Below are 18697 nucleotides of genomic sequence, written 5' to 3'. Positions count from 1 at the left end.
TATTTAAATTGACGCCAACCGTCAAAAATGTTAATGTTATCATAAACAGTAATCGTTTCCACGGCCTATTTTTTCTACTAGAAAATTTCCGTAGCGAAAGCCGGCAACGTTGCGTGAAATAATACATACAACTTCGCTTCGGGTCGAAACGACATTGAAATAGAGCTTGCGACGTTATTAACTCAAGTAACTGAATCAGTATTGTTTATATACAACAGCTGATTTTAATTTTGACGTTTGTTGTTCGTTGTAGAGTAGTATTTGTATGATTAAGTTTAACCATACCTCCTAATTATAAATTTTATATTAAAATTCGAGTGATTTAACCTGGAAATTGTTGGGAAAAGTCGATATGTCGTCTGTTATCAAAGTGGTGAGTTTTTTTGCACGTTTTTATTAATAGTGCAACAGATACTATTATTTTATTAATTATATTAGGAAAATCATTAACTAACTTTCTTACGATAATAGTTTTCATTGAAAATAGAAAATTACAACGTATTATGATACGGAATGTATGTTATAACACTTGAGGCTCTATACAGGGTGAGTCATAAAGAACTTTACATACTTTTACCATATGTAGAAGCCATCAGGGTTAATTTACAGGGTGATTTGTGAAATTAACCATTGTCTATAGTGTTTACACACCTTATTTGATTTTTTAATTCTTATGATACCCGTTAATTAATAAAGACTCGCCCTGTATAAAATAGTACTTATTTTTAAATTCAAAAGAATCGATAATGGTTACAAAGTTGTTTATGACACCAAACTTTCCTTTGTTCAAACTTCAAAGGTAAAAAATAACCGGAAATAAATAACAAACGAGTTCGTAAACAAAAATAATACAGACGATAACAAAAATAAAAATAAACTGTGGGTGTAATTTTATAAAAACATTTTTAAATTTTGTAGAAATATTAAATTCTTGATATACGCCATTAATGACAGCTAAGATATAAATTGGTAGTAGTAATGACGTCATGAATATCGCCATATTGTTTATTATTTAAATTATTGGTAACGTAATAAAACAAAAATTTCTTTTAATGGCGTGGATTCAAGACGTCATTACCATTGATTTACGATATGTAATAAATAATATGGTCATTGAATTTTGATTTTAACTAAAACTTCTCATTATTGGAATAACTCGTGATATGGCATGCGTACGATTTACGTGGCGCCGGTATTTGGCTATGCCATTTTGTATATCGATCCGAAATAAATCGAAACTGAATAATAAAAATTTTCGATATCTCGTTTAGTTTTCGAGATATCGATACTTGAAGACCGAAAATCTAACCCAACTTAATCTTTGAAACCGTTTGGTTTGAAACGTCAAACCAATATTATAAAAGAAGAAGAATTTTCGTTATTGATTATTTATTTGACGTTTTTCTTATTGAGATGCTGTCCTATTTTTAGGTGAGAACGGTTGGGCCTAAATTGGTGCCATTTTTTAAAACCGTTGCTATATATTTCGTAATATTCATTCCACAAGATAAACCTTCGTTTTTCAGTTTAATATTAAAATGTCTGCCGATAATCAGTCTGATGTTGTTCGTTTTACTTAACGGAATGAGCTTGGGAGATGAGTAAGTATAAAATTATATCTTTTATACCAAGTAAAAGTAGAAACTCCCATCTCTATACCAGTATCTGGAAATAATAAATATTTCACAGCTTCCTCCAATATGACATAGTGGTGTTCATTTGAGAGTGTAGATGGCGGGGCTAACTTGACGTGTATATTATTAAACATGTAATTTGTTGATTATTATTTACATGGAATTTTCGTAATATATTCTTGGTAATTGGATGAATTACGTTATCGAGTGTGAAATAAATAACCCAATATGCATATATTTATTATAATTACACGTGTATAGTGATAGTTAAATGTTATACTCAAGTGATTAAAAATTCGCATTCTATTATCTATAATCCTTTACTGACTAGAATAACTTTCCGATTAGAGATTAGAAATACTATTTTGTTTACATTAACATGTTGTTTTGTGCTATATTATCGACAGTTTTTTTATTCACTCGGGAAATGTAAACCCATAAACTACGCAATATGATAAAAAATAAACAAAATGACCCACATTGTCTGCAAACTTTGAAATGCTTTAATTACGGAATACAATTATTTATATTTCCGCCTCGTGTAATTCGAGCATAAATATCCCAAAAAAAACTATTATTAAACGATTTCAAAATATGTGTGATTAATTTTATTTATCGCTTTGAAAAAAATTCACTAGATGGCGCGAACATGACACATGCTATAACATTCCGCAAGTGAAATTTGATTTGTTCAGGAGATCACGTGGTTTGTGAACGTTACTTGGTTTAGTAATAGTATATTAACCTATAATCATAAAATTTATGTTGAATATGAACACTAGTGAACAGCTGATAATATAGGTTAAGGGTTTACGCTATAATACTATATTTAAAAAGCTGAATGTTTAGTTTTGACACTAAATTAATTTTTAAGTGTACGCTCAAGTCAAAATTGAATCACGTGACCTCATTTGGCGTTCTAAGACCACGTCAAGCGTCACTATGAATCTGCACCTTTAGAAAAAGAAATTCTATTGTTCATATTTATTTAAAAACAAGTGATATCTCTATTTTAAATTAATATTTCAACATTTTTTAAATAAAATGATCGAATCGTAATAAAGTGTGTAACAATTTTTTTCATTTGACAACACTGGAAATGTCTAAGAACAACGCATTCACAAGATAAAGTCTATTCAGTTTTCAGTTTTTTAAATCAGCAATTAACTTTATTAAGGTAATTAAAAATGTTTTGTAAAACTTTCAAACAACAATATTTTATGAGAATATTACAAAAGAATCAAGGATTCAACTATCTTTACATGCTACTCTCTATATACTATTGTTCGACGAAGGTACCAAAATGGCGGACGAGAATACGTAGGTACTATAATACTATAATGGAAATAGATCGAATACACATAATTTATGAGAAAGCAAGCGATTCTTGGCTGAAATTCCCTTAAATATATTCATTGCTTGATGTGAAATAATAAATTAACTGCGTTTTATGTTTTTATTATACTTATTTACGTTTTATGAAATTTGACATATATAATATATCAGAGATATTATACAGTGTTGCCAGACTCTATGTAATTCACTATTTATTGTTACTTTACACATATCTAGAAATTCTATGTCAGTTTTGTAATTAATCTAATGTTATGGATATTTTTTTAGTAATTAGCGTTATTTAACTTTAAATACTCTGAAAAATCTTATAAATGCGAAGACATATGTAATTTTAATTCTTATATACTCGATAATACATAGCAGAAGCGTATATGGGGGCTCAAAATATGACTGATCTGACAGTTGATTTAAAAAAAAATTTCACCCAATGGATAATTTGCTTAGGAAATTATCCATGGTACGAAAATAAAATGTTTCTTAATCAACCCCCCACAACAGTTCCATCGTCTTCGACTTACCATTACTTAGTGCCTTAACAGTCTCAAATAGTATACAGGGACACACTGTATAAGAATAATTTTATATTTATTCGAGGTTATAAAGTTGTGAAAACAAATTTGTTTCACTTGGTATTAATAGGAAAATTGTAAAATCAAAACTGGCAACGCTGCTTAAATGATACAATTTTGGAGAAGCTACTAATATATTTGTTTATAGTAATTATAAAAACTGTTAATGGCAATATCGATAAGTATGTCAATTCCAATTTTATTACAGATACAGATATTCCCGAAGAATTCTTACCGGGTTGATATTCTGTTGTATTGGAGATGCTCTTTTAATATGGAATCAATATTTTGATTTAGGAATGTTGGCTTTTATAATAGGACACCTTCAATACATACTAGCTTTCGGTTTCAAACCATTACAAATACCTTTAGCTATAGTTTTGTATACTTTAGGCACTATGGGTAAGAATTATAATGTGAATATTGGTTAATACGCGGGGCGTTCAAATAATTGGAATGAATAATCGGTTCCGTATAACTTCAGTTTTAATATTTTTTTAGTTGTACTTTATCTACTGCCAGATTTACAGGGTGTGATCACATTCGGTGTTCCTATTTATATTTTTGTAATAACGACGATGTTATGGAGGGCTTCTGCTAGAGTACAATTTTTTGAGGTTAGTACCGAAATTGCCCAGTTACTTCGATTCTTAATTATATTTTTCTATCTATAAGTTGTTATTAAGTACCGTTTTGGAAATAACAACTCACCTCTAATTGTATGACTGGTGTGTTATTCTGAATAATTCACTTTTAGGATTTATGGACGTGGAGCAAACTTTGTTCTTGTGCTGGTAGCATCTTGTTTGCTTTTTCCGATTTACTCATCGGTATCGACAGATTTAAATTCAAAATTGATCATATACAGGTAAAGAGATATAATTGATATTTGTCGAGTGTGGTGTTTGATGAAATTTTTAGGTTATATTTGGAATGTCAAATTAAAACGTTGAGTTATTTTCATATATTGTTTTAGGCATTGGTAATGTCCACGTACTACGCTGGACAATTTGGTATAGCGGTAAGCGTAGTAGATGCTACGGCTTCGTTAAACGTAAACAAAAACAAGAAAAAATCAACGTAGATAATAAGAAATAAAAATTGAAAAATAGCTCAAATGTAGGCCAAAATTTATTAATCTGTATAAAAAAAATCCAACTAGATGTCGGATCTGAATTATATTTGTTATTTATATTTTCTACATTTTTGTAGTTCAAGTGTTTACCATACATTTGATTTTTTTTTCAAAATTCTAACAATATTTTTCCAAAAAAACGTATCTTCCACTTTTGTAATTATAGATTTTATCGTTTATAAGCACTTTTTACCCCTATTTACTATCTCAATTGGTTCCTATAAATATCGAAATAACAAGAATTAACTTTGTATATAGGGTGATTCATAATTTTGGAGATGTAAAAAAAAGTTGAGGTTATTTTATTATAACAAAGTTTCTTAAAACTTTTTCAATCTAAAAATGAAAAAAAAATGAAGTATGTCTCAAATTTTAACAATTATACGTCGATATATACCATTTCATCTTTCGTATACACTTTCATACATAAAAATAATTCCTCGTAGAATTTCCTATTGCATATTAAATTTACTATTCCTTTATTATAGTGATGCATTTGATTTTGTTTACGAAATTGATGATTAATATATATTATCCAATACCTTTATCTTCCAACAAAGAAACATTTTTATTAAAACAAAATCTTAAAATTCATAACTGATACGAACTTCTGTGAACATTCAAATTTCGCGCCGTTAGTAAAATTTCATTGTCATGAAATTAGTAGTTGTACTTTACACTCCAAGGTGGCGCCAATTTAGTTAGAATTAATAATAGTGTCGTGAACCATCTAAATATAGATAATCTCTGGCACTTCATTTTTATGTCATTTGTCATAATAAAATGAGAATTTAATAGAAAATATATTTCTAAAAATTACGTAGATTACAGTTTTTAATTATTAAGGTGTATTTTTTGTGTATGTGCCTATTCATATCATCAAAGTAAAGTCTTCTTAATGTTTTTATTATTCTTGAAGCTTTTCATTAAATAATATATTTAGAGTTTAGTATTATAAAATTAATATAAATATATACATCCTTAAAATATAAACATCTACTGTTGATTATATTTTTTAATTCGTCAAAAATATAATAATAAACAATTGGGTAACCCGTTATTACAATATTTAGATTTAAAAATTGTTTCGTCATTTTATAATGAATTCAATAATAATTACGAAATTATTTTTCTAATTATATGAGACGATTTGATTTAGATGTTAAGTTTCAACAGATTTTAATAACATGTTTTAAATGTTTCTTTATCGCGATTTTAGATTTTACTAGAACATGAAAAATAAAAAGGTAAACAGACGATGATGTTCCTCCGTGTTTTATATTGTCTGTATATTTTGAAAAGTTCAAAATTTAGTGCTCAAAAATAAAGATCTGTTTACTTTAGTATTATTCAAAATAACAGTATATTTATGTTTTGATTTAATTCAAATTGATTCCCGAGGATATTTTACTTCTTTATTAATTTTACTTTCAATTTGTATTATTTTATTAACGAAAATATTGTTTTGTTTTTGAAACCCAATTTATACATATTAGACTGCACTAAAATAGACTTTTTGTATCTGTGATTAAATATTTCCCTATATGTAAGAAATAAATAAAGGTGTAGCAAGTTAAATTGTTTTATTGCTTAAATGTACATATATTGCAATTAACTTTGTTAACATGTACCATTATTTAAAAAGTCACTGGTTTTTCTGAATATCTAATATCTTAAAATTGACCAACACGGATTTCCACCTCTTCAAGTTAATTCTAAATAATTATTATAATGATGTGGACAGGATTTATCATATATAGAGTGAATATGGTTGTAAAGTGACAAGTAACAACAAATTCTTAATGATCGCCATAATATGCGTTTCTTTATACTGGGATACGTTGATCACTGTCAAAAAGCAACATCTGCAGTCCGAATGACCTCAAGACTGTATGAATTCATGCTCTTCACTGTAAAAAGCTTCAAATTTAACCGCCTTTATCGAATCATCATATCAAACAATTTAAAAATATTGGGTGCCAAAAAAATGGGAATGTATCTACAATCACTCTTATTTTTTGGTCTAATTTGACGGGACTAATAAAAATTTAATTGGATCAGCTCACAATTAAACAAAATAAAACCAAAATAGAGAAATAAAAATAGATTTCTTTATTCACAAATAATCCAGGTCAATATTTACATCGAAAACATTATAAATTTCTGTGTTTTGTAATGTACAAAATCCTGCATCTTTGAAACTGTTTTTTCAACCAAATATGTTTTTTTCTAATTAAATATTATACCTTATGTCCAAAAAAAGCATCGGAAACAATAAATAGAAAATAATTGGAAGCTGTATTATTTTAAAATAAGTTAAAATGTCATATTCGAAAAAAAACGGCGTCAGGCTTTTTTTAATATTAGAGGGTTAAAAATATGCTTTTACTGTACATAATTTGCTTTTCCAATCAAAACCGCCTGTCTAAAATTAATTTTCAACTCTTAATATACACAAATCAGATAATTTGAGATCAAATTGTTTTTGTTTCCTCAATTTAAAGGAAAAAAACGATAATGTACAAAGGAAAATGTATTGTGAGGACAAAACAAAAAACATTCCCGCTAAAACTTAATCATCTACTAAATAGGACAAAACAAAATAATTATTCTACATAAAATTTTGGTTATAATGAAAACAAATTCAAGATTATTAAAAACATGTTAGGTTTTAACGGTTAATAACTTCAAATTCACAAGTATTTATAAAAATATGAAAAGAAAAATAGTAAATACAATCATTTCGTTCCTTACAACACACTCGTAACTTTTCGTTACAAAACATTTTAAACAAATAAAGTCGACAACGGATCACGTACATAAGACGTAACTTCAAATATGTCATATAAATTGAACAGGAAATAATTTTCAGAAAAATATTTCACGTCACAAGTAACTAAAAATTCGGCGAAGGCGCCGTCTTTGATGAAATACCCGGAATTCGTTTGATCTTTGTTTTTATATCAGGCGGTTTATTTACATTGTTTCTTATAGTTTTTTGTTTAGTTTAGTTTATAATAAATATTCATAGTGAAATAGACAAGTATTCAAAGAATTTAAATAAATTAGTTAAGTGATAGTGAAAAGTGAATTATATTAATTAGTTAAGTGTAGTATTTAAATAAATTGAGAACATAAGAGACAGTGCTTATTAATTCACCTTAAGAATATATAGAGTGTTCATAAATACGAAAAGCATTACGATATAATATTTTTTAGTAATTTTCAATTATTTACTACTTCTCAAATGAAATCGAGTATTAAATTTGTTAAAATAAATAATTTTTCCTTTCGTAAAGTAATTTGAAACTACATTTCACCGGAATAATACGTTCCGCATCATTTGAAAAAGTATCAAAATCACTAAAATATCAACTTAAAACAAAAAATGATCTTCATTCATCCTATAATATGATTTGGAAATATTATTGAATTGATTAGTATCACTAAATTAATACTAACAACTAAATTGTTTGGTCATTCGAGCCGGGTATGAATCACTAACTTATAGAAGTGGTTGTAGACTAAATTAGTTGGTCCTTCGAGCCTGGTATGAACCACTAACTTATACAAATGGTTGTAGACTGAATTAGTTGGTCCTTCGAGCCTGGTATGAACCACTAACTTATAGAAGTGGTTTTAGACTAAATTAGTTGGTCCTTCGAGCCTGGTATGAACCACTAACTTATACAAGTGGATTTAGACTAAATTGTTTGGTCCTTCGAGCCTGGTATGAACCACTAACTTATAGAAGTGGTTGTAGACTAAATTAGTTGGTCCTTCGAGCCTGGTATGAACCACTAACTTATAGAAGTGGTTTTAGACTAAATTAGTTGGTCCTTCGAGCCTGGTATGAACCACTAACTTATACAAGTGGATTTAGACTAAATTGTTTGGTCCTTCGAGCCTGGTATGAACCACTAACTTATAGAAGTGGTTGTAGACTAAATTAGTTGGTCCTTCGAGCCTGGTATGAACCACTAACTTATACAAGTGGTTTTAGACTAAATTAGTTGGTCTTTCGAGCCGGATACGAACCACTAACTTATAAAAGTGTTTTAAGTTGACCGACTGGACATATTTATGAAGTTACGTCTTTTGGATTCTGTGCGATGGAGTTTAAAATGATTTGATCGTAGAACGATAAAGAGAAAATTACCAACTAAACTATTTCATCTAAAATTAATTTGGTAACGAAACCAATCCAAAATTCCAATTTTTTTTTTTTGTATAAATGACGATAAAACGAAATATACACCAAATTAATGAATTATTAAAACGTATAAAAGTGTTCACCATAAATTAAAAAAAAAATGACATATAACATGATCTTAAATTACAAATCACACAGTTTACTACAGTATTATTTGCGCTTTGAACTTATAAGAGTATAATTTGAGCTTAAATTTTGATATATAGATAAATTTTCAAAAAAACATTACCTAGGGGTGAAAAATTGTCGTTTTACTAAATTTTATTACCTAAATATGACATCATTACAAATAGTAAGGTTGGAGCACCAGAGCCAGACAGTGTACTTATTGATTTGTCACTAGATGGCGCTGAATTTGGCTTCTCTGTGAGCAACAATTAAATCTGTAAGGGTATTTGATGGTGTTCAGTGTTTTTGGTGATTATAGAAGGAATAAATCTCTTCTAGCAGAGCACGGGCGTTTAATAGAGAACAAATGGGAAGATACTTTGATCAGTTGGAGAGAGCAAGTGAACTATAACCCGATAAAGATTCAGAACATGCAAAAAAGTGGTCTTACTACAGTTGTTTCAAAAAATTGTAAGGGTATTAAGTAATTCGGAACGTGGACAACATTTAATGGACGATTCCCCTTCTGGTTCACTTGGTTTTTGCTCTAGAGAACGGATGAACAACCGCGGCTTAATTTTTTTTCTGAATCTGTGAAATCTATAGAAACCGAAAAAGTGTTGCGGGGCATATGAGGCACAAATCATTAGAGGTTTTTGCAAAAATCGAAGGTTACTTTCTCGATCTTCCCTATTTCAATGTTTTACTGAGGGCGATCGCACCCACGTCACGCCAAATTGAAGAAGACGAATATTCTCCAATCCGGATCGATGTGGGATGATAATGATCACGATAACCACTTGGGAAACAAGGGGTTGTAGTGGAAAATTTTACCATCATATTATAGAAACTCTCAAATTCGTCCAAAGCTCAAATTAAAATAAAACTTAAATATAAGTCTAATCCGAACCGCTCTCTCTAATATTCTCTAAATTACTATCTAATTCCTGTAGAGGTATATTTTTTTTATTACATTTAACGATACCTTCCAAAATTTCATCGAAACTTAAAACTGCTTTGTTCTCTTCGGGCAAAATCAGATTCGCGTCCGAAGTATGTGGCGGCGTTATAGATAATTCTTCGTCGCTTAAAAGTTCCGCTTCGCAACTTAATTTTTCCAATTCGTACATGCATAAATAATTTTGTGGATCGTCTATTTCGTTTTCTTTGCTATTTTCTTCGCAAATCGAACTCGACGTTTTGTCTTTCTTCTTTTTCACATAAGTCCTTTCTACTTTCAAACCCATTTGTTCAAGGCGTATTATCGCCGATTTTTCGAAGTATTCCATGTTTACTACGTGCGTTTGGAGCGAATGGTTTTCGTCTTTCACCAAATTTTTTACCTAAAAAAAAAAAATATTGAAAAATAAAAATAATCGTTTAACCGCCGCTACCAAATCGTTCAACAGAAATTCTTGATCAAGGGCTCTGTTACCGACGCGCCGCGTTTTTGACGACCGAACCAATCCGCAGTGCTGCTATCGAGAGAATTGACCGTCCTGGTTTCCACCACGCGCAGCGGAAGGAATTTTCGAGTGGTACTTCGCATGCAGTTCCAATATACCATTTTGTGGTCGAATAAAGCAACCTGCAAACTGCACGGTACGTACTACGTGTACTAAAACGATCAGATTCCTCACGGCCTCATTGAAGAAGAATTAAACCTGTCTGGGATGTGTGCGTGGGCAAGTGACTCCACGCGTTATGTGTGCGGAAGTACCTTAATGTTCATTTTGGATAACGGATAGGCAAACGAGGATTCGTTGGGCGTACGGTCAATGACCGCATTTTTGCAAGATAACCACGCACACTTCCCGATCTCTCTTCAAAATGTAATTCGTTCAATTTAACCATCGATTTTTGAATCGGTGCATTGTCTTGGCCGTTTTTGTATTCAAACTATCCAACAACTCTATTTAGCTTAGCTCCCTTTTGGAAATATTCCATGCGCAACCCAAAATACTGAAGCCATAAACTTCCCAGCGGACTTGCGCGCCTTTGGACGCTTCGGACGTGGTTCACCGGCTGCAGTCCACTCAGAAACTTTCTCATGGTGAAATGTTCATGCATAATTGCCTTCTGATGTCTTTACGGCCTCGGCTATTTCACGAAATTTCAATTTACGATTCGATATAACCAATTCGAGGACTTATTTGATGTAACCACCCCAATTGGACGACCAGAACGTTAATCATCATCATCGGTGTCTGAAAGACCACGTTCAAATCCAGCAAATCAATAACAAATGGTTCTGTTCGGTGGAGCTGAATCCGGATAACACTTTTGAAGACATCAAGCAACATTAAGAAGCAATGATAATAAAATCACTTAAATGGCTGTCACTTTTTTCTGACTAATCGAAATGTCATGAAATTTGACACATAGTCTTTGGAAAGTTGGTACTTCATAAACGTCATACGGATTTGACGATGGCAGCGCCATCTGTGTGTCAGTCACACGACTTATTATATTATTATTATTTTTGATTGTTTGTAGCCGAGTGTCCAGCATCAAATCTGTTCTTGAGAAAATATTTGTATTTGCAGCAATCACTGTCTCTTCTTCTAATGCATACCGCACAAATACTACACGATTTGTCAAAAAGTTCTTCCGGATCAACTTTATAGTCTCCTCTGAAGCGACGTTCTCCGAGAGTGGGTAGGGTTCTTCGTAGCATAAATCTTTCAGCGGGGGAGGTAGTTTAGTAACCCTTCGCTTTCACAAAATACGGATTCCACACTGAATGCGCTTTGGCCTCATATACGATTTGTAAAGAAGCCATATCGTCTCAACTGAGTGATCCTTAAAAGCTTTTTGTACCATATAAGTGAATGAGTTGACTTTCTCGACTAGGTTTTCGGTCACTATAACTCCAAGATCACTTTGGCGATCATTAATGTATTAGCTCTTCCGGTATTGTTTGAACCAATTTGTAGGACACTACATTTTGTTTCATTGAGCTTCATTTTTCAAGTCATCTTGGAGTAACTGCCGCTCAAAGGCAGACTTGTACCATCAGCAAAGAATGATCACAAAGAGAAGGGGACCAAGAACAGATCCTTGAGGTACTCCACTAAGAACCTCGCGTTTGGTCGACAAAGTACCGTTCGCTTTCACTTGGAACTGCCTAAGCTGGAGAAAGGATGAAATTGGTGCCAAAAGATTCCCTCTTATTCCAAGACGCTCTAGTTTGTGTAACAACAATCTATGTCGAATGCCTTTTCAAAGTCCAGGTATATGACATCCGACATTGTCATAAGCAGTGGTCCGCCGGTCTAGACGTGCCAGAAGATTTGTTGTTGTGGATCGACCAGGCATGAACCCATGTTGTTGGTTCCTTTTGCTATTATCTTCTCCATAACTTTACACTGATGACAAGTCAAACTAATCGGTCGATGTTACGGTTTTTCATCTTCGAAAGTTGAAAAGTTATTTGAGAAACCTATCAACAAATAGAAACGATGAAAATCACCGCAAGTTTAACTAAATTTTACTCGGATTTAAACGGTTGAAGTGTAGATAGAGGACGATTTAGCAAAAATTTCGACGTTAAAATTATTGAACGTCGAATAAATGAATAGAATACTCACATTATGCCTGATACTATCCAACGAATTAGTTGCTGGTTCATCGACTGCGTTATCTCCTTTACAACTTTGCAACCTCGGATCAGGACTGTCCCTTATGACATGATAAAACACGGCCATATATTCGGCGCAAGGTTGCAGCTGCGTCCACGACAAACCCGAAGTATTCAACGCCACACTTTTACCGTACATAAAATACATAGCGGCTGCAGCTATCGTACTATAGCTAAATTTCAAAAATCCCGGATCCAAACTCAGCATATCCAATAATTGCGAAGCTCTGGTAAATTGATAGCCGGAATATTGGGGGAAAAAAAACTGTCTATTCATATCGACGTGTAACTTTTGTCTGGTTACATTTCCCACTTGGAAATGTATCTGCATATAGAGATTCAACCAATCGCTCGGCGTCATTATGTTCAAATCCCAACCTAAACTGTTCAAAATTAATAATTCGCAGGCCAGAATTTCGTCCGGACTGCAAGCTCCGTCGCACACGTAAGAAAATTCGGATAATCTCGGCGGGTAGACTTCCTCCAATTTCGACGCCAAAAACAAACATGTCACGCCGACTAATTGTAATTGATTTTTCGGTACGTCCGGCCGTATGGAAAGAAATCTATCGAAATAATCTACGCACAGGTAATATGTAACTCGACGTAAATGATAAACCTCGCATACCTCCATCACCCAGTCTAATAATATGGCGCGCATGCGCGGCATGAAGTTCGAAAAGTCTTCGAAAAGTCGGGGATTCCGTAGATTCAACGAAGCTTCTTCTTTGTAAACCATATATAACCATACCTGAGTGGAATAGAATTAAAAATTAAATTAGTCACTTATATTATTCATACATAAAAACATTCAAATACGACCCAACAACAAATTTTGAGCGATATTGAGTGGAAAATCACACCACCGTGTTTTTTGACAAGTATACGAGGTCTGGCTATTCGAGTCTGCGTGCCTAGAGGGCGTGGGTATCTAGATATCTTGTCTATGCCGTCACTATTATAGTATTTGTGCCGTAGCGGTTTGAAACGAACGTGTTTTTTTCTCGTACAACGTCGAACAAAGTATCAATCTCAAATTTCTCGTTAAATCGCAAAAAACTCCGACTGGGTGCTATAAATTGTTTCAAGAAGCCTACGGGGACAATTCTCTATCTCGTGCGCGTGTTTTTGAGTGGTGCTGTGAGGGCAAAGAGAAAACAAATCAAAATTCAAGTCAATGTTAATCGTTTTTTTCGACATTAACGGTACCGCGATGACTGAATGGGTTCCGGACGGATATACCAGACTTACTATTCGTCAGTTTTGGCAGCACTGCGTAAAAAATGACACCCGCCCATAACGCGCTATCTGCGAAGCAGTATTTGGCCAGTAAGTGCACTCCAGTGCTCGAATACCCGCCGTACTCACCAGATTTGGCACCGTGCGACTTTTTTCTGTTTCAGAAGATAGAATATGAAGAAGAAAAGAAGAAGAAAGAGACTTCCTGTACTGTTATTTAATAGCCACACAACGTACTATTACTTTTTTTTAAATGAAACAACTATTTTTCTCAGTGTAGCTCAGTTTCCCATCTTATTAGTTCACTTTCGATTTAAGTGACGTCACGACTTCGAAACTTATTACACCCAATGGCATTCGGACCAATCTCACCACGTGATAGAGCGATGTTGCCATATATGTTTTGAAAAAAATCGCAGCTGTCTAAATCAGCTGATCGTAGACAATTTATCTGAAGTATTTTTCAAAATTTGTCTCTAAAAAATATTTTTTTTTCATTTCTTAGTTTCTGAAATTTATCTCTATCAGAAGTAACCTAAAGTCAATAATAAATCTTCCAAAATAATACAAATACCATAAATTTCTATGTTCACTGTAAAATGATATTTTACGTTACATTAAATTTACTTAAGTAATGTAGAAATAGGTTTTTTTTAATGAAAAAACTATTTTTTTCAGTGTAACTTGTACTCCCGTTTTATTATTATTATTTCGAAGCCTATTTACACCCAATGCTTTTGGTTAAAATGTTTCTCAAAACTGAAAAAATTTTTCATAATTATTTATCTTGATTTTAAGTCTGTTTTGATAGAAAATCAGTTAAACACTTAACGTTTCAATATATTAAAGTGTTTATCAAAATGTTTTGATCAGAAAAGATCTAAAAACAAAATGAAATATCACGAAAAACATGGTCCAGTTAAATAAATCATAGTTCTCAATAACCTACACGAATACATCATTAAGAACCTTAATTAAGAGAAATCCCCCCCAAACAATACAAATATCAACACTAACCTCCTTGGAGTCTGCCCAATCCATCAAAGGTAACGGTGCCTTCCTGGTTTTCTGTGGTGAAACAAAATCATTCGTGGCCTTTGAACTATTTTTCCTTTTTCCAGTCCTTCGGACACCAGTTCTCTTCCTACTGTGAGGTGTCTTGTGATCCTTTTCAGTAATACTTTTACAGCTACTCGTGCTAGCTGTGTCACTATCCACAACAGTCTGCGTTTCGTCACATTTTTCCCAATCGGCATCTTTATTTTTGTTTTTGTCCCTAGCTAAACTACTCTCTCTGGCTTCTTTACCGAATTGGAAACCCCAAACGGTTTGCTTGTGGTGGATTCGTAGTAGGTCCTGGAAGGAAAGTTTAGACGTTTCGGCATATTCTCCTTCAGAATTGTGTCCTACGGAGTTCAGTTTTTCAACGTCGTATTCTTTAAAGTTTTCAGTTGATTGTAAAGAACGTTTGTCGTCAGATTTTGTACTGCGGTTTGACATTTTCAATATACAGTCTTTTAATGATGTTATGTATGAAATTGATCAACCTGTGAGAGGAAAGATGTACCTGTTAGATCTAAATAAACTTTTGAATGTATTTTTTTAGTAAAATCTGTATAGTGCACTAGTTTTGTTAAAATATTTATTATATAGTAACAAAAAATGGCCAATTTTACATAAATATGACATCCAAAACGACAATAAACATATATGAAAGTTCTATAGAATTATTTGAAGAAATAATAAGCAAATGGGAAATCAATACCTCCATAAATATAGATAATTTCATATTAATATGGAAAATGTACCAAAATCCCTCATACTATTAAATTTTTGATCAGACAAACAAAAAAATTTACTCCTTGGAATCGTACCTATTTATAAATCAATGAAATTCAATTAAAAATTGTAGATTTCAGCTTCCTTATTCCCAAAGCACAATTTATCTAACAGCTTTGATTGTTAAATTGATCCCACATTGTGCATAGGTTAACCATGCTGTCATGATTATTTTATTATAGAATCTAATTTCTCTTACAGAATAAAATAATTTCGTTTAGTACTAAATAATTACTAAAATCAAACCTCATCTACCCGATTAATAAAAATCGTAAAGTTACCACACACTTAGAAGTAGTGACGTGAAATCCTCCATGTTTTTTAAAATTTAAAACCCACTATTATGATTTAAAGTCCACTCCTAGCATTTATTTTTCGACAAAAACTTTACGAATTTCCAAGGAAGTATTTAAAATAGCCCGATGATATATATTTGACAATTTTCAAATAGTATAAAGCCCTTAATCAATGCACATAGTAGGTGAAAGTGGTAGTACAAATAACCTTTATTGAGGCATATTTAACTAGATATTTAATAAAAATACGTATATTTTTATTTAATATATATATTTCCTAATATTCATATACGATTTTTAATTTGGAAAAAATCCAAAATGTAACCCTAATCATGCCTAGTATGGTGAATAATCAAAATTCATGCAATCACAATGTGGTAAAAACTAAATCATCATTTTTAATATTAAAAGCTACTAAAAAACAGCAAACTTACTTTAATAAAGTGTAGAATACCTAATTTAACGAAAAAACTAAAACCGCGAAATTTTTCCTACGTGTACGAACCACATAACCAAGCTCGATTAACAGGACATATCCTAGATTGGCGCCATACAAAATCTTTTGTCCCGCCATAATAGTAGTAAGAATTTGGTATGATTTTAATATTGGTAAAGTACCATTTTAAATTTATCTTCAAATTAAATATATAGATATTCTAAATTTTACATCGATATTTAGGATTTTGTAAGAATTTAATATCAGTTTAACTACACTAAATATACTATGATGCCTTGACATTATTATTTGTAACTTCTAAATTTCAGTACTAAACTATATTTTTTCTTGATATTATTATTTTTAAGATAATTTGCTTTGAAAATTTCTTATAACTTACCCTCATTTCACTTATAAAAAATGCATATATTTAATAAAACGTTCATTGTTTTGATTTATTCAACATATGATAACAACCAGCTGACACATTACGACATTTATGTTTTGACAACTGACATTCTTTTGGGGGGGTAAATGTAGAATATCACTGGCGGGTAATTTGACAACCCAATGTCGCCAACTTGGATCTTCATTATTTATTCAACAAAAAAATAAAATTGAAAGTTGCTAAAAAGGATGAGGATAGTTTAAATTGAACGAATTTCGATAAAATTTTTTCAAAAATTCTATTAATAGTACCAGACATATATTGTGACTAATTTTTCTTATTAGTAATATAGAATTCACAACAAATATTGGAATATCCTCTCTCTTATTTCTAAAATAGAGATACAGTGTTTCAATGGCACAATTGTTTCATGATATTATTACAATATTTATACTATAAAATCAACTATTTCACCATTGTATCATGATATTATTACAATAATTATACTATAAAATCAGCTATTTCAATGGAATTAATCAGCATACTACCGGGTGGGCAATCAAGAACAAACGTCGGCCATATTTTACGATCGGATTACATTACAATTTCCGGGAAAAATTATAACAAAAGTATCCTCGAGAAATACGTTGAAATTATTTTCAGAATTTTGGAACCACCACTAACAATTTTTTTTTAATTACCAAATTAAGTGGTACTTCATATACGATAATGGAATTCTTCAATAAATTCTGCCCATCTTTCATCTTACATGTTTTAGTACATTTCTCCAAATAACAAGTAGGGGAGAGTGGGAACCTTGTTATAAAAAAATGTTTGTAAGTCCGGTTCTGCTTAACCGATTTTTATAAACTTGATGTTATTTGAAAGAGTTTTTTCCTAGCAAAACAAAATATATAAATTCTAAGCAAATTAATAAGCAAAGTGGGTTTTAGAGGGCGTTGTTTCATGTATATGAAAATGGCATGTCAATATCTTTTTTGTCTCGAGTTGTCTCACCAAATGTATAATTGGCGAGATTTTTTTTACATAGAGCTAGAGAAGGTAAATCAAAGAATAAACACATCGCTTAGTTTATAAAAAGATTTATAACAAAATAAATTACTATACAAAATATAAAATAAAGATTATTGGTAAGTATAATAGGTACTTTGTTTCAGTTATAATCTTTAAAAATACACAACAAGAAGTTTTTATTAATATCCATAATAGGATTAATGAACTATGTACATACAAATACCCAGCTTTATAATGGCAAAAACTTTTAGGTACATTCATGAGGTATAATTTTTTCTTGAGTACTTTATGACTTACATCACTAAATATTTTTTAACAACAATAACAATGGAAATTTATCTATCTATTATTGTATCTTCACCACTAACGGTTTCTTTGTTATTCAGCTTTTTTTGCAGTTATGATACACTCGTAATTCTTCATTTATGGAATACTCATAAACTTTTTCCTTACAATAAAAACAGGAACCACATGGACGATGACTAATTATTTCTTTGTCAAAATGTATCCGAAGTCCTTTATAATCCGGAGCAAAATACAAATTGCATTGTCTACAATAGTAGTAATGTTCTTTTTCATATTTTAAAATATCTTGAGGAGATTCATTCACAAACCTGGGATGAACTGCATCGAATTCTGTTATCGTTTGAATACGTTGGTCATTAAAAGTTATTTCGTCGCCCATTTTGAGTAATAAAATATATTTTGAGTAGTTTTACCACTAGTTTGCTAGTCACTTATCATTTTACGAACTGTCATTTATATCAGCTGTTTGACGTTTGCGTTCTAAAAAATATGACTGCAAGAAT

At 31.4% G+C, this 18697-nt stretch overlaps 2 protein-coding genes and 1 long non-coding RNA gene across 4 annotated transcripts; 1 reads left to right on the top strand and 2 right to left on the bottom strand.

Moving 5' to 3' along the window:
* Positions 1-123: 123 nt before the first annotated feature.
* Positions 124-6272, top strand: LOC130448224 (lysoplasmalogenase-like protein TMEM86A). The gene is made up of 6 exons (XM_056785503.1): positions 124-373; positions 1432-1601; positions 3768-3961; positions 4061-4176; positions 4317-4427; positions 4536-6272. Exons 1-6 carry the CDS (start codon positions 353-355, stop codon positions 4641-4643), a joined length of 720 nt encoding a protein of 239 aa, XP_056641481.1. The 5' UTR covers positions 124-352; the 3' UTR covers positions 4644-6272.
* A 513-nt stretch (positions 6273-6785) lies between these two features.
* Positions 6786-16967, bottom strand: LOC130448223 (G1/S-specific cyclin-E1). 2 transcript variants are annotated; one of them, XM_056785500.1, is made up of 4 exons: positions 16866-16967; positions 14912-15441; positions 12606-13406; positions 6786-10358 (listed from the first exon to the last, which is right to left on the bottom strand). In XM_056785500.1, the coding sequence occupies exons 2-4, from the start codon at positions 15392-15394 to the stop codon at positions 9915-9917; spliced, it is 1728 nt and encodes a 575-aa protein (XP_056641478.1). In that variant the 5' UTR covers positions 15395-15441; positions 16866-16967; the 3' UTR covers positions 6786-9914. The 2 variants fall into 2 exon arrangements, with proteins under 2 accessions (XP_056641478.1, XP_056641479.1); XM_056785501.1 differs by lacking the exon at positions 16866-16967 and adding an exon at positions 16464-16598.
* A 973-nt stretch (positions 16968-17940) lies between these two features.
* Positions 17941-18649, bottom strand: LOC130448222 (uncharacterized). Its single transcript, XR_008910313.1, has 2 exons — positions 18503-18649; positions 17941-18439 (listed from the first exon to the last, which is right to left on the bottom strand). It is a non-coding gene; the product is annotated as an uncharacterized LOC130448222 (long non-coding RNA).
* Positions 18650-18697: the final 48 nt, after the last annotated feature.

Source organism: Diorhabda sublineata, chromosome 8, assembly GCF_026230105.1.
Source record: "Diorhabda sublineata isolate icDioSubl1.1 chromosome 8, icDioSubl1.1, whole genome shotgun sequence".
Lineage (NCBI taxonomy): Eukaryota > Metazoa > Arthropoda > Insecta > Coleoptera > Chrysomelidae > Diorhabda > Diorhabda sublineata.
The sequence above is the reverse complement of the archived record's forward strand: the minus strand, read 5'-3'. Positions and strand labels throughout refer to the sequence as shown.

What these genes read in the sequence shown, in the direction of transcription:
- LOC130448224 (XM_056785503.1), top strand. Translation starts at nt 353, where the DNA reads ATGTCGTCTGTTATCAAAGTG. An exon ending in GTATACTTTAGGCACTATGG is followed by an intron (nt 3,962 to 4,060) that starts GTAAGAATTATA and finishes ATATTTTTTTAG; the next exon opens with TTGTACTTTATCTACTGCCA. An exon ending in CTAGAGTACAATTTTTTGAG is followed by an intron (nt 4,177 to 4,316) that starts GTTAGTACCGAA and finishes ATTCACTTTTAG; the next exon opens with GATTTATGGACGTGGAGCAA.
- LOC130448223 (XM_056785500.1), bottom strand. Translation starts at nt 15,394, where the DNA reads ATGTCAAACCGCAGTACAAAATCTGACGACAAACGTTCTTTACAATCA. An exon ending in ATTGGGCAGACTCCAAGGAG is followed by an intron (nt 13,407 to 14,911) that starts GTTAGTGTTGAT and finishes TATTCCACTCAG; the next exon opens with GTATGGTTATATATGGTTTA. An exon ending in TGGATAGTATCAGGCATAAT is followed by an intron (nt 10,359 to 12,605) that starts GTGAGTATTCTA and finishes TTTTTTTTTTAG; the next exon opens with GTAAAAAATTTGGTGAAAGA.